General features: G+C 42.9%; 1 protein-coding gene across 3 annotated transcripts in view; it reads left to right on the top strand.

The window, feature by feature from the left end:
• The first annotated feature begins 238 nt into the window (after window positions 1-238).
• The window catches only part of DCAF13 (DDB1 and CUL4 associated factor 13), a 40984-nt gene continuing 26734 nt past the window's right edge, over window positions 239-14488 (top strand). For 2 of the 3 annotated variants that reach the window (XR_014790020.1, XM_084848969.1), the window contains exons 1-7: window positions 239-413; window positions 5910-6109; window positions 7003-7110; window positions 9138-9227; window positions 10737-10892; window positions 12067-12144; window positions 13915-13997. Coding sequence is in view for 2 of the 3 variants with exons in the window: in XM_084848969.1 (XP_084705095.1) it covers window positions 344-413; window positions 5910-6109; window positions 7003-7110; window positions 9138-9227; window positions 10737-10892; window positions 12067-12144; window positions 13915-13997 (785 nt within the window). In the remaining variant the exon portion in view is untranslated. The remainder of the gene's footprint in view (window positions 414-5909; window positions 6110-7002; window positions 7111-9137; window positions 9228-10736; window positions 10893-12066; window positions 12145-13914; window positions 13998-14488) is intronic. The other variant, XM_084848970.1, reaches the window with a different exon arrangement.

Raw genomic sequence — 14488 nt, 5'->3', positions numbered from 1 at the left:
GGCAGGGCACGGCTAAATTACCCTTTGACTGCCCAGCCGCTTCTCTCCTCCCGTAGATGGGGCCGGCCAGTCACTCCCACGTGGTTCTTCCAATCACATTGCGGCATTAACAGCCGTGTCCCCGAGAGGGCGGGACTAGTGTTTTAATACGTTTACGTCATCATGAAGCGGCCGGCTTCTCTTTCTCCGTCTGTTTCTTCGGCTGTTGTCGTAAGCCGAAGTGCAAACTTACCGTGCCAGTGTTGACCCGGAAGTTATTTTGGAGGGGTTCAGTTTCTGTGCGTTCCATGTGGTTCTGCGGAGAGCGTAGCTGACAGAGCGAACTGGGCTTCAGCCGCCAGGGATGAAGGTGAAGGTGTTGAGCCGGAACCCGGATGATTATGTGCGCGAGACCAAGCACGACCTTCAACGGGGTGAGCGCGAAAACCGTTGCTCCATTAGGTCACCCTTCCCCAACCTGGTGCCCTCCAGATGTGTTGGAATACAACCCCTATGATTCCTAGCCAGCACCAGGTTGGGGAAGGCTGTACTAGATAGAGGAGGAGGAGAAACGGGGGTGGGGTGTTACTTGAGAAGAGGGACGCTTTTTAGGGAACGATGAGTGGATAGCGACGAAGTTTTTCAGGTTCAAAGTAGCCGAATACTAATGTGTGGTGCGACTAGGCTTGGAATACTTTGTACAGTTCTGGTCACCGCACCTCAAAAAGGATATTGTAGAACTTGAAAAGGTGTAGTAGGCAAGGGCAACCAAAATGTTCAAAGGGCTGGAGCAACTCCCTTCCGAGGAACAGTTACAACATCTGGGATTGTTTAGCTTAGATAAAAGGTGAGTAAGAGGAGACATGAGAGAGGTGTTCAAAATTATATATGGTTTGGAGAAAGTGGATAGGGAGACACTTTTCTCTCTCTCATAATACAAGACCCTGGGGTCATCCTATGAAGCTGAGTAGTGGGAGATTCAGGACAGATAAAAGGAAGTACTTCACACAGTGCATTGTTTAACTGTGGAATTCACTACCACAAGATGTAGTGGTGGCCACTAATTTGGATGGCTTTAAAAAGTGGTTAGACAAATTCATGGAGGGTAAGGCTTTCAATGGCTACTTTTTATTTGCATCACAACTGTAACAACAACAACAACAGACACACACACACACAAAGCAAAAAAGGGGGAATTCATATCATGAAACATGAATGTACAGTAATCATTAACATCTCCCTTGATATAGGGAAAAGAAAAAAAACACAAGGAGGGAGATTATTAACATTTTAATTTCAAATATATATGTTAGTGTAAGCAGTCCATATATCTAAATAAGCATCCATACAACTTTGATGGTTATAGGAAATATGCTCAAATGTAGCAAGAGCAGTAGGATCTTCAGGCTGTTAAATGATAGGCGGTGGGTGTTTTCCCTTCCAAGCTTGGGGACTATTTGCAACTGTAAAGGCTTTCAGTATCCACTTTTGCTGTCCATCTGTTAATCCCCATATCACAGGGATGTAATTTAAAAGTGCATGTGCAGCTGCTGCTATTAGAAATTTTTCAAGAACAAAATTTATATGAGTAATGATTTACAACCAAAAGGAAGCCGGTATAGGACATGCCCACATCATATGCCTCAGTGAGGCATTGTCCTCATTACATTGTCAGCATCTAGCAGAGCTTGCCAGCTTCTTACCAAGCTTCTGTGTTGTCCAGTATACATGGAACATCAATTTTTCTTCAATCAATCTCAATTTTAAATCTGTTGCACTCATGTCCTGCATGTGGGTTTCCCACAGGCAGCTGGTTGGCTACTGTGTGGACAGAGTGTTGGACTAGATGGATCCTTAGTCTGATCCAACATGGCTCTTCTCATGTTCTTATGCTGTTCTTGTATCGCCACAGTGGCTTCAAAAGAGTGAGATGCCGCTTGAGTCATGACCTATGCCATTTTGGCATTCAATTTGGGCCAAAAGAAAAATGCATTGTCTGCCAACAGTGTCCTGCAGTTCCTCTGCTTGTGTTTTGCTCCTCTCAGCTATTTCTGCTTTTCTTGTGTTCTGACATCTCCCTGCACATAGAGAATAAACTATCAGTGGAAAAACAGTTCTAGAATTGTAGAACTATGCTAACAATTTCCATAAGGGGAGTAGCTGTCAGGATTCCTTTTGCCCTCACCGAACTTCAAATGCCAAATCACACACAGACAAGGGGCTTCAATCTAGGGCTTTTAATCCATTCATACAGATGCAAATTCTCAGTGACACTCAGTCTACAAGGGAATGCCTTCAGGGGGTTCAAAGATAGCTATGAAAGTTGCCAACCGTTTGAAAGAAAGTCGGTCTCTCTAGCCTAACTTAAGGGGTGGGGGAGGTCCCTCTCTCTCGAGAGGCTTCTAAGCACCACTGTTCATGCAGGGCCAATCGGGTAGACCTAAGTTCCGACCTGGCCATCTCCCTCTTGACGCTGCGTCTGTGCCTTGCATCTATTAATTCAGATTCCCCAAACCCCGCCTCTCCCTGTTCACTGTCTCTCATGGGGGGGGGGGGTGAAGAGGGACCTTCCTCCTCCAGCTGGACCTTTGAAACCTGAGGAGCCTGCCTAGCCATGTCTGGAACTGCCTGGGAACTAGGGATGTCAGAGAATTCCGCCATGGATCTCGGTGAGGCCGAATGCCAGTGCATTCGGCCCCCCGAAATCTGTGGTGGAATGGCCTGCCACCCCACCACCACCCCGCGGATCCCCCCCTGGGACGAGACGTACCTGGGGTGGATGTTCCGGGCGGCGGCGGCTGGTCTTCCAACCAGCTGTCACCACCGCCATTTGCAGTCTTGTCGGTTTTTTTGTTTTTTCCCCCCCATAGATGTGATAGGCTACGTAAAGACTTACGTAGCTTATCACGGCTGGGTTAAAAAAACAACACACGTACACAAATGGCGGCAGCTACGGCCGCCGCCATTTGCATTCCTTATTTTTCGCCGTCTGAGTCTACGTAAATATTTACATAGACTATTACAGCGAAAATAAAGGAGAATGCAAATAGCGTAGTGGGCGCTATTTGCGTCCCTTTTTGATTCGCCATTTTAGCCTACGTACCTTTATTTTCGCTGTAATAGTCTACGTAAATATTTACATAGACTAAGACGGCGAAAAATAAGGAACGCAAATGGCGGCCGCTGTAGCCGCCGCCATTTGCGTACGCGTTGTTTTTGTTTTTGTTTTTTACCCAGAGCCCTCCGCAGCCGGAAATCCGGCTGTGGACAGCTCTGGCCTGGGCCTGGCCGGCTGCTCCGCGGAGCCGCCGCGGAGCACAGCCGGCCGTCGAGGATCCTGGGGGGAGGAACAGATCGCCTCCCCCCTGGTCAAGGATTCCGGGGGGAGGGACGGAACGCCTCCCCCCCACCATGAACATAATCCGCGGAAAGGTAAGTGACTTTTGTACATCCCTACTGGGAACATACCTCCCACATGTCTGGCGGTTCTTCAGAATCTGAACTACTCTCGCACTCCCTGCGCTCAGAAGCACTCCTGACAGTAGCTATGTTAGTCTGTTACAGCGAAAATGACAGTCTTGTGGCATGTTAAAGACTAACCAATTTAATCTGGCAAAAGCTTTTATGAACTATAGCCCACTTCATTAGATGCATGGAGTATTATGGAGAGTTTCAGGTTTACATACAGTACATGTGGTTGGTGGGAAAGGAAGAATTGTAAACAGTGGGGGTCAGAAGGTAGTTTAATGCAGAAACCAACAACCACATTATTAACAGTGGTCATTAATATTGCAGTTGTTGCTGATAAGGCAAACATCCTTGCACTCAGTAAGCCAGTTAAGGCATCTAGTCATGATATGTCTTCCTTCCCTTCTCTCATGCATGCCGTGCCTGAGCCCTTCTCCATTCAGGCTGAGAGAGATTTCTAGGCTGCAATCCTGTACACACTTACCTGGGAGTAAATCCCAGTGAACTCAACAGGGCTTACTTCTGAATAGAAACGTATAGGATTGCGCTGTTATTCAGCTTCATCAAACTTGTGAGTGGTGACACCACAAAGAAACCTCGTGAGTTGCTGACTTGTGTATGTAGCACTGTTCCATATTAAGAAAATACTCAAGGCAGCTTTCTACATATTTTAAAATAACAGTGTACACCTGTAAAAAATTAAAGGTTAGGAGACAGAACCATAGCAGACAAAGTACATAAAACTAAGGGATCAGTAAAAAAAATCTTACAGCTTGGGAAGACAAAAGGCTACCAACTTAGTTACAAATTGAGTATGTCTAAATGTTACTAAAGTCAAAACAGTTCAAATATCTGCGTACAATACAGAACTATCCCATTTTTCTTATTGTTGTTTTAATATCTATTGAATTTTAAAAAATTGATTTACACCACCTTGAATGTCTCTTTTGAGATTGAAAGTGCAAGGTATAAATACCTCAAATAAACAAATATCTAAACATGGGTGCAGAAGCTGTTCAATCATGATGCTAACAATATATCCTGAGGTAGAATGCTATAGTTTCCTGTTTTTTCTCCTTGTGCATTTGTAGGAGCATAGGAGACAAGTAAGCATGTCTATTGAACATGTTAAATTTTTTCTGTTTTTGTCATTTCCCAGTTTGATCAATGGTTTATTAAGAGCTCAGATTATATTTGTGAAGTGAAACAGGGCCAGGGCCAGCAGCATCTCCCTGGTAAGCCTCCCTGCAAAGCTTTGCAGGGGCGGATAGGGATGGGAGCAGCTAACAACAGAGGGGACTGGTGGCAAGCAGCGCAGCTCCAGCCACCCGGTACTCACCCAATCCAGCGCTATGCATGAGCAGCAGCCTCTGCTAACTTGCTGATTTGCAATGCCTTTGAGCCCTGCCCCTGAAGTGTGTATCGGTGGCAGGGCCTGGGGCATTGTGATAAGGAAGTGAGCAGTGGCTGTAGCCCTGTCACCCATTGCTCTACAGAGAAGTGTTGGATGCAAGGCAGCCATCACTAACTTCCTTATTCGCCATGCCTGTGGACCTGACACCTGCTGTGTATGCCTCTGCCTTGCCTAGCACTTCTCCTTACGGTATGAGGTGTTTTTTTTTCAAAAGAATTTTTTAAAGAGAGGAGACTGATGTCAGCTGTAGTGGGCCCCAAAATTTGCCTGACCGTGCCAGGTACAAATGTACTGGACCGTGCCAGGTACTAAAGGTAAAACAAATTAAGTCTTTAAGGGAGCAATCCTGTGTCCACTAGACGCTGTCTAGAGGGCCATAGGATATGCAGTTTTCCGGGAACTGACCTCAGAGCCCGCACTCCGAGGTTGGTTCCTGGAAAACTGACTTCCCCCCACGTCCGCACTGCCTCCGAGGCAGTGCAGGGAAGCCCTGTCCTCCGCGCTCAGAAGAGGAGCATGTAGCGACTGAAAAGGGGCGTTCCGGAGCGAGGAGAGTGGAGCTGTGTGTACGACACATCCAATCTGTTGTACAGCAGCCTCCTCACCTGGTCGGCCTTCCCGTGGCTAGCCAACCAAAAATGGCTAACAGAAAATAGCAGGGCAGGAGAGGCGCAGAGGGAACGATCCCCCCCGTGCCTCTCCTGCCTTGCTTTGGATAGGCAGTCGCCTCCGAGTTTGGAGGCAGCTGCCTATCTGGATAGGATTGCACCCTAAATGTATGTTGTGACAAATAGAAGCAAGTGTTTCAAAACAAAATTCATTGTTTATGAACAAGATCTCAGCTAGATCTGCTTCAACAGGGTGCTGTAAAGTTATATCTGATTTTCAAACTTAAAGCTAGTAAGGCTGATCTTAGCCATGAATAACATTTTTGTTTTCCAAAATACTGATGGACTACTTGCAAACTGCATAAGAAGCAAAACAAAAGCACGTTATGGCTATTTCACCCCCAGTTTATATCATGTTTATTTGATTATTTGTCTTACAGTTCCACGGAATTATGATCCTGCATTACATCCTTTTGAGCTTCCGCGGGAATATACACGGGCTCTAAATGCAACAAAATTAGACCGTGTATTTGCAAAGCCTTTTGTTGCATCATTAGATGGTCATAGGGATGGCATTAACTGCATGGCTAAGCATCCACAGAGCTTGTCTACAGTTTTGTCTGGAGCATGTGATGGAGAGGTAAGTGTAACTTTAAGAATTTGTGTTCTTTAAGTTGTCTAAAGCTAGTGGAAAGGATCATGTCATGTTCTTACTGTGGTTGTTGCTTTATGTTCAGTTATTCAAGAAAAGGTTTATTGGGTTTCAGTCAGGTGTGTGGCTATAAGTGAGCAAGGTTGCATTCTTAGTTTTAGTGCTTGCTCCTGTGCCCCAGAACAAGGGCAATTTAAATGGAAACAGGTAGTCTTGGCTTAAAGCTGCCACAGCTGTTACTCCTTCTTCTCTGTGCATGCTTTCCTTCCCTCCTGAGGCAAGTATTTGGGGAGAAGGGTGGGTAAGGAACCTGTCAGTTCAGAAAGCCACGATCCAGTTATCGCATGAGGGATTGGATATCTGGATTGATTTTGGTTGGTGTTGCCTACGAACATAGAAGGTTCCTAGGGCTGGAGTCCTTATATTCAGTTAGTTAGAAGTAAGTCCTATTGAACTCCAGTGGGATTTGTCCTCTGAGTAGGCATGTATAGTATTGCACTGTGATGGTGGAGTACAAATGATTAGCTTTGCATTGGACCTTTTATCATCCTGGCTGGTGAAAATTGCATCTCTAAGCTTCTCTTTGGAAGGTCAGCAAATTTCACCCCAAGCTCTGTGAGTTGCAACCATTCAAAAGCCAAATTGTAAAATCAACTCTAGCCACTAAAACCTACTTCAGTTGTATTTGCCTGGTCCCCATCCAGCTCCCACAGTGGAGCAGCTTACTGTGTTTTGCTAGATGTAGCAGCAGCAAACCATAAAAACTGAAACAAATATTTAAATAAAATTGGTTATCTCTAAATTTCAAATAGGCGTCAACTGCTTTGTTACAAACAAAACCCCTAACTACTTATAAGCATGTTATTGTTTGTTTTTAACAGGTTAGAATTTGGAACTTGATGAAGCGTGAATGCATCCGTATATTGCAAGCACATGAGGGCTTTGTGAGAGGAATGTGTACCCGGTTTTGTGGTACTTCTTTTTTCACTGTAAGTGTAATAGAGAGAATTAAGGAGAGATACTTGAATGCTTGCTGTAGTTGTTTTCTTTGTTCACTTTTTCCATGCTGCATTTTGTTTTCTTAATAGAGTACTTTTATTTTAGGATTCTCACTTATTACTGCAGCTTATTTGTTGTCCTATTAGTGTAAAGTGATGTATATTGTGGCAGAAATCCCAGCTTCATATATATGCTGATAGGATCTGAGCTGGCAGTGACTGACCAAGCAAGCGATCTCAGGGTTGTTGCGAACAGCTCAATGAAAATGTTGACGCAGTGTGCAGCTGTGCTGAAAAAGGCAAATTCCATGTTAGGCATAATTAGGAAAGGAATCAAAAATAAAATATCATGCTTATCATACATACTTCCCTTATACAAATCCATTGTGTGACCACACTTGGAATACTGTGTACAGTTCTGGTCACTGCACCTAAAAAAAGGATATTGTAGAATTGAAAAAAAGGGCAGAAAAGGGTAACTTTTCTCCCTTTCTAATAATACTAGTATCCAGGGTCTTCCTATGAAGCTGAATGGTGGGAGATTCAGGACAGATAAAAGGAAGTACTTCACACAGCGCATCATTTAACTGGAATTTGCTACCACAAGAAGTAGTGATGGCCACCGATTTGAATGGCTGTTAGGGGGTTAGGCAAATTCATAGAGGACAGGGCTATCAATGGCTACTAGTCCTGATGACTATATATTACCTCCAATATCAGAGGCAGTATGGCTCTGAATGTCTGTTGCTGGAGGACATAAGCGGGAGGGTGCTGTTATCATGTCCTGCTTGTGGGTTTCCCACAGGCAGCTTGTTGGCCAATGTGTGAAGAGAGTGCTGGACTACACGGACCCTTGATCTGATCCAGCATGGCTCTTCTTATGTTCTTTGTGCAATCTTTAGCACTTAGTCTTTCAAACTAGTCCTCTTTTCTGAGAACCTAAAGAAAGCTGAGGCATAAGACAACCTTGCAACCCACTCCTGCTGTTGCAGGTGTCTGCTTCCTGTTTTGAGATTCCAAACATGCAAAGAAGAACTTGAATGGTTGTGTTCTCTGTTTGAAGAAGACTATAGATGGCTGAATAGTAGGGATCGATGTATCAGATTTAACCCTGAGAGAGGATTTTTAAAATCAAACATTGTGCTGGTGCGCATCTGCTAGCACACAGGACTGTCTCCCTCTCTCCTCATGTCTGCAGCTCTCTGTGCCACTTAAAAATCTGCACTGGAGTTTTTCGTAGCCCTCTGAGGCAGATTTTGGAGGCACATGGGGAGGCTGCAGTGGGCATGGGAAACCTCCCCCACCCTGCAGTTGTGCTGGTGAAGTTGCTTCTGTCAGCATACAGCCATCAGAAAATAAAGTGTGTACCCTGTAATTCAGTGCATGTAATTATTTTGCTTTTAGGAAACAGTTCAATAAATTATGTGACTGGTGACCCTGCAGTATACAGTATAGATAAATAAAATCTCTGTTTGGTAGAAACATGTCTGTTGATTATCATGAGATGAATCAAAAGAATCTAATAGGGCATTTTATGAAAAATGTTCTGTTGTAAAGCTTGATCCAATGTGTCCCACCGAGTACTTTGATGCTTCCAGGTGTGCATAGGATTTCAGTGTTAGAATGGATGTCTTCTGACACTGCTATAGCTAATTGCTCTGATTCATTCATCATTTATTTCTCAGTGCACTGTGCTGCTCTCTGATATACAGTAGCTTCCATAATTCTCTTCCATAACAGATGTAAGATGATTAAGCAGACATGAGGCAGAGCAATAGAAAATGTTTCTCCAGGATGGAAGCTCTGATTGTATGAAAAACTGGAAACTAATTTACTTGAAGTAAGACTCCTTGATTTCAGTTGGACTTACTTCCATGCAAGTGTGTTTGGGAGGCTGATCTAAGACTGCGGCCCTGTGCATACTTAGTTGGTGCTTCCACTTAAAGATGCATAGGATTAAGTTGTAAACCTCTTGCTATGGAAATTACTTTTCCATCTGTTTTCTCCAAAATTATTAGGTTGGTGATGATAAAACGGTGAAGCATTGGAAAATGGAAGGGCCAACTTATGGGGAAACAGAAGAACCAATAAGTACAATTCTTGGAAAGGTATTACTTTATTTGTTGTCTGGCTTTCCTTTCCTTTGTACATCCAAAATTCAGATGCAGGCATTGTTTTACTTGAATATGACCTAGAGCGCAATCGATCTTGGATCTGCTGTGTCATAGGTGAAGTCAAAAGGGTGTCACTGAATGCTTTCATCAGACAGTATTCACATGGTTTAGTGCCCTTACTATACTGCTACAATTCCAGTTTATAATAATTATCTTGCCATATTTCTTGTGTATTTGTGTCCTGCTGTTATAAATTGTGGCATCCAGGTGTTCATATTTGTGCTGGTGGTTATTTTCTCTTTCTCTTGAAGTGCAGTAAAGGGGTGTCAATATTTCAATACTAAAAGTTTCTGGAAATTGGATTAAGAGAATAGCTACTATTTAGCTTTAATAACTAGTATTTCAGCTCATTCCCTATTGTTTTTGGAACTGCTAGCTTCCTGTTGTGCTAGTGGTGTGTCTTGCTAGTGCATGGGCAGTGTTGGACACTACCCTATATTTTTGGTGCTCTTGATATCAGGTTCTCTAATTTGTTATTTTGATCACACTTTCAACAAAACCACAGTCAGTAAAAAAAAAAAGAAAGAAAGAAGCAACTTCAAAATAAGTTAACATACATACAAGTTGCTATAGTTTAATACAGTTGAGTGAACATCATTTTCTGGAATGGGGAAGGTCAGTGGAAGTCTCGGAGTTTCACTGACCTATTCTATTCCAGAAATTAGCATTTTGGCTTGTTTCCAAGGTTATTTTAGGAAGTGTAAGCTTCCTGTTGCACTTGCAGTGGGTCCCGTGGGTTCAAGAGAAAGTGCAGAATCTCAACAGAATCCCAACAGCAGTGTTGGATACATGGTGGTTTTGAGGTACTCAATAGTGCTGTATACAGGGTGAGACCTGTAACTTTAAAATACTTATTTATGCATTCGGCATATTTATACTGTGCCTACTAACCAAATTTCTTGAAGTGGATTGCAATACATTTGAAATACTGTAAAACAGACAATTGGGATGTTAAGAGTACTTCATGGGGTGGGATATGCTCCTCTAAGGGTGCAATCCTATGCATGTTAAGACAGAAGTAAGTCCTATAACTCCCAGCATTCCCCAGTCAGCCATGCTGGCTGGGGAATGCCAGGAGTTGTAGATCTTTTTTCTGTCTAACCATGCATAGGATTGTGCCCTAAGCTGCTGCTCATGTCTCTTGCAGCTTCTGGCCCTTGGCAGCAGATGCAAGAGTTACTGGGGGAGGCAAGATTGTTCCCCCCCCCCCCAGATATTCCAGCAGTCACTCTGCTGCTGAATCTCTGGGCCACAGTGGGTTTCAGAAGGGATACCTGCTACTGCTGAATAGCTGCTGAAACAGCCAGATGTTACTCCTTCATAGGGCAAGGGTTCCTTGCCCAAACTTCTGCTGATGTCCTTCATGGCTCCTAGCCTAACACAACAAAAACTTCTCAGTATAAAATCAATAATTGGTTCTGTTTTTAAATTTACATTTTAAAGACCGTGTACACTGGAATTGATCACCATTGGAAGGAGCCTGTTTTTGCTACTTGTGGTCATCAGGTTGATATCTGGGATGAACAGAGAACCAGTCCTTTATGCTCTTTGACTTGGGGAGTCGATAGCATAAGCAGTGTAAAATTCAATCCAATTGAGGTAATGATTTGTTTATATATTCCACTATAACTACTATCTGTAAATATTTTAGTACCAACAACATGGTAGTTGTTACATGAAATGCAGGCATAGATACGCATCCTACCAGTGGACTGGGAGGTCAACTTGAATAAATAAGACAATGGTGACGGGAGATCAGAAGGCATTAAATTACTGCTGAAAGCACAGATAAGGACAGCCTATGGAAGGCAAGGCATGGTGGGTTTTGAGGAAAGATTTTGGAAGCGGGGAGATGGCTTGATGGATAGCAGCTGAATGGGGCAGTGGGAGTGGGAAGGAGATGTTCACAGAAAAGAATCTGCACGTGAATAGAGTAAAAACCCATGAGGTGAGGAAGCGCTCCAGCCCTGCTCCCCTCCGTCATTGCATTTGTCGCCATCTACTTATGGAGGGCAACAGTCTGAAGAGGAGAGCCCCCTGTATCCATGGAGGCTCTTCATGCAAGCAAGAACCCTGATTTTCCAGCATTTTTGATCCACAGATACAGAGGCTCTCCTTTTCAGATGGAGGGCGACAAATATGATGTAGGGAGGCAGGGCTGGCACTTTCCCTCTCCTGACATGCTTGTTCAGTTCAGGTTCAGAACACCTGAATAGGGCTGTGATGAAAGCTGGAATTCAGAGAAGGAAAGCACAGGAGCCTGTTGGCAGATTAATGTAAAGGAAAAGCAGAGGGAGGATAACATCATCTGAGGTGAAAAGGTAGGGATTTTTAAAAACATTACACACTAGATTTTCAGAATTTTTCTTTTCTTTAGTGAGATGTATTATGATAGGAACATTAACCCTGAAAAGAGCAGACCTCTCAGTGTATGTGCCTGAGGATTGCATGCAGTGCGTGCACTGAGGAATTTTAAGAGTTTCCCTGTCATTGCTTCCACCCACACTCAAACTATTTTTAGATTCTCCTTGGTTTTAAAAGCATGAGAACTGGGAAAATTTTGCATTTGATCCCTCCAATTGACTTTTTTTAAGCAACAGGAGATTTAAAAACGCAGCTGATATGCACATGCCTCTGAAAACCACACTGTTAAAACAGCTCCTGTACATATTATACCTATTTTCACCTGGCACCTGCTATTTTTGCTTAAGAATTTTATGCTTTCTGCCTAATGATATTTACAGTAAGAATGACTGTACAACCAATTTTTCAGATGTATCTTTTGGGAAGCTGTGCTTCGGACAGGAATATTGTGCTATATGACATGAGACAATCAACTGCACTGAAGAAGGTAATGTATGATCTGTAAAAGCTCTGCGTGTTGTGTGGACATACATGCATGAACCCATATGTACACATTTTTTTTTTCTTTTTAACCTTGGGAGATAAGTTATACATTAAGTTTTGCTACTTCATTTTCATAGTGCTCGTATAGGCTTAGGTTCTCCTAATCTAGAGTTACATGGGACATATATAATGTAGAAAATAGCTGACTTTGAGATCACTGTAGAGTGGGGTGGGCAGCCTCTGGGGGTGTGGGGGCCATTCCCCCGCCCTTGGAATTCACTGGCCACAGCCCAGCCCCCACTGGCACTGAAATCTGGCAGCGTGGCAGCAAAAAGGGGGCAATTTTTCTTTTAAAATGGGCCTTTTTGCCACCATGCCACCAAATTTCGACGGCAAATCGCAGTTTACTTAATTGAAAATAAGGGGAAATCGGCCCCTTTTTGCTGCTGTGATGCTGAATTTCAGAGGCAGATTTGGTGGGGGCCACATGTTGCCCACCCCTGCTGTATGCTGTTACAGGAAAATAGTGGTAATATGTAAAGTAATTGAACACAGTTAAAAATGATATAAAGTCATAGAACACTGAAAATAGAGTGGACATGGAAGAAAACACCCTGGACACTTTTGTGATACCTTTCTCATTCCTAATTTAGGATTGTGGGCTTGCAGACAGATTCTAAGAATGCATGTGAAGTGCTTAGTTTTTCTTTTTCTGGAATGTTTCATTATTATGGATATTGGATGAGTTCAATACTGAAATTACCTGTGTATTAGAACAGGTTACACTATGCAGGGAAAATTCTGTTTCTCTAATTCAGTTAGTTATATAATTAATGCAGTTATTTGCCAAATAGTGGTACAAGATCATTATGTGCAAATAGATGTCTTGTAGAATGAGAAATTAGAAAGCTCTTCAGGGTTCAGTAAAGGTGAAAGGTATTCATGGACTGACGGTAACAGACTTTCTTCCTTGGTTTACAATATCTCCCAGCTGTCGCTAGCATTGCTAAAGCTCCCTTTCAACTGGGACCATATAACATATGGACTACTTAGTACTTTTCAACTAATCAGCCTTCTGCCAAGTAGAGGTCTGGCTAGAGGAAGTTGTCAGTTTTATCTCTTCAGCAAGAGGATGAGGGCAGTCTCTCTTCATTGCCATCTGGCTTTTTTCGAGCCTTGTTAACAGCAAAGCAAATTGCTGCAAGTATGTTCCAGGCACTGGCTTTAAACCAATTAATGTAATTTCACAATATCCATCTTATGTACAAGCCTACCCTAAATAAATACCTAAGGAATCTCCAAACCTATAGTTCTGAGCATGATACAGTAAAGATGTAACACTAGTGATGGCTGATTACATAAGGATAGAAGCCACTTAATTGTTGATCTATTGCTTCATTAAAGATGGATGGGCAACGATTGTACAGAAAATGTTGCTTTTTATGGGGAAATTATGATGTATATTTATATGCAAGGTCCTTGTGATGGTTGTACAGCAGCTTGTAGAGAAACCTGGTTCCCTGCAGATGTGTTAGACTACAACTCCCAACATGCCCCAGCCAGCCAGTTATACCTATAATAAGAAGTGTAATCTCTGGATTAGAAGATACTTGATGCCACTTCTAGCATATTCTGCACCTTTTATCGACATTTTGGGAAAACATTAGTACTCGCACCGATTGTTAACACATCTGTATAACTTCTACTAATTATGCAATAAATGTTTGAAAACTTGCTTCTCTACATCTGCTTCCCAATATTTAAAATTTCTCAGGTTATCTTGGATATGCGAACAAATACGCTTTGCTGGAATCCCATGGAAGCTTTCATTTTCACTGCTGCAAATGAGGACTACAAGTAAGAATTATCTTAGTCTTGCTTGCTCTCTATTTAGACTCCTTTACTTGTTCAGGGTTGTGTAGGGCACCAGGTTGGGGAAAGCTGGAGCAGAGGCTTGTGGAGAAGTGTAGAAAAGTACCAGAAAGTGTAAAGTGATAGAAAGTAGGAACTAAGGTCTCTCTCAAGACCAGAACATGATAACAAATGTTGCAAAGCATGGTGAACTAAATGAGGCCAAGCAAGAGCTAAGAAGAGCGTAGAAGGAGTTGGTTTGTGTGTAGAACTAATAACCGCAAATTGTTTGGGGGTCAAGGTGTACCCTAACCTGGAAAATTCCAGTTTAGTGAGTTGCTTAAGAATATGTGGTTTTGTTTTTACTGATAAGCTTGTCTACAAGAAATGGCTAGTGTATACTGAATTGCTTCCCTTGCTTATGCTGTTCCTGTGTAGTTCTAATCTCTGAGCATACAAAGATGTACTTATGCTAAAGAAAAGTATATAAGCTCATG

The sequence above is a fragment of the Heloderma suspectum genome, chromosome 4, assembly GCF_057233095.1.
Source record: "Heloderma suspectum isolate Gila_16-S chromosome 4, 16-S_ref, whole genome shotgun sequence".
Classification (NCBI taxonomy): Eukaryota; Metazoa; Chordata; class Lepidosauria; order Squamata; family Helodermatidae; genus Heloderma; species Heloderma suspectum.
The sequence above is the reverse complement of the archived record's forward strand: the minus strand, read 5'-3'. Positions and strand labels throughout refer to the sequence as shown.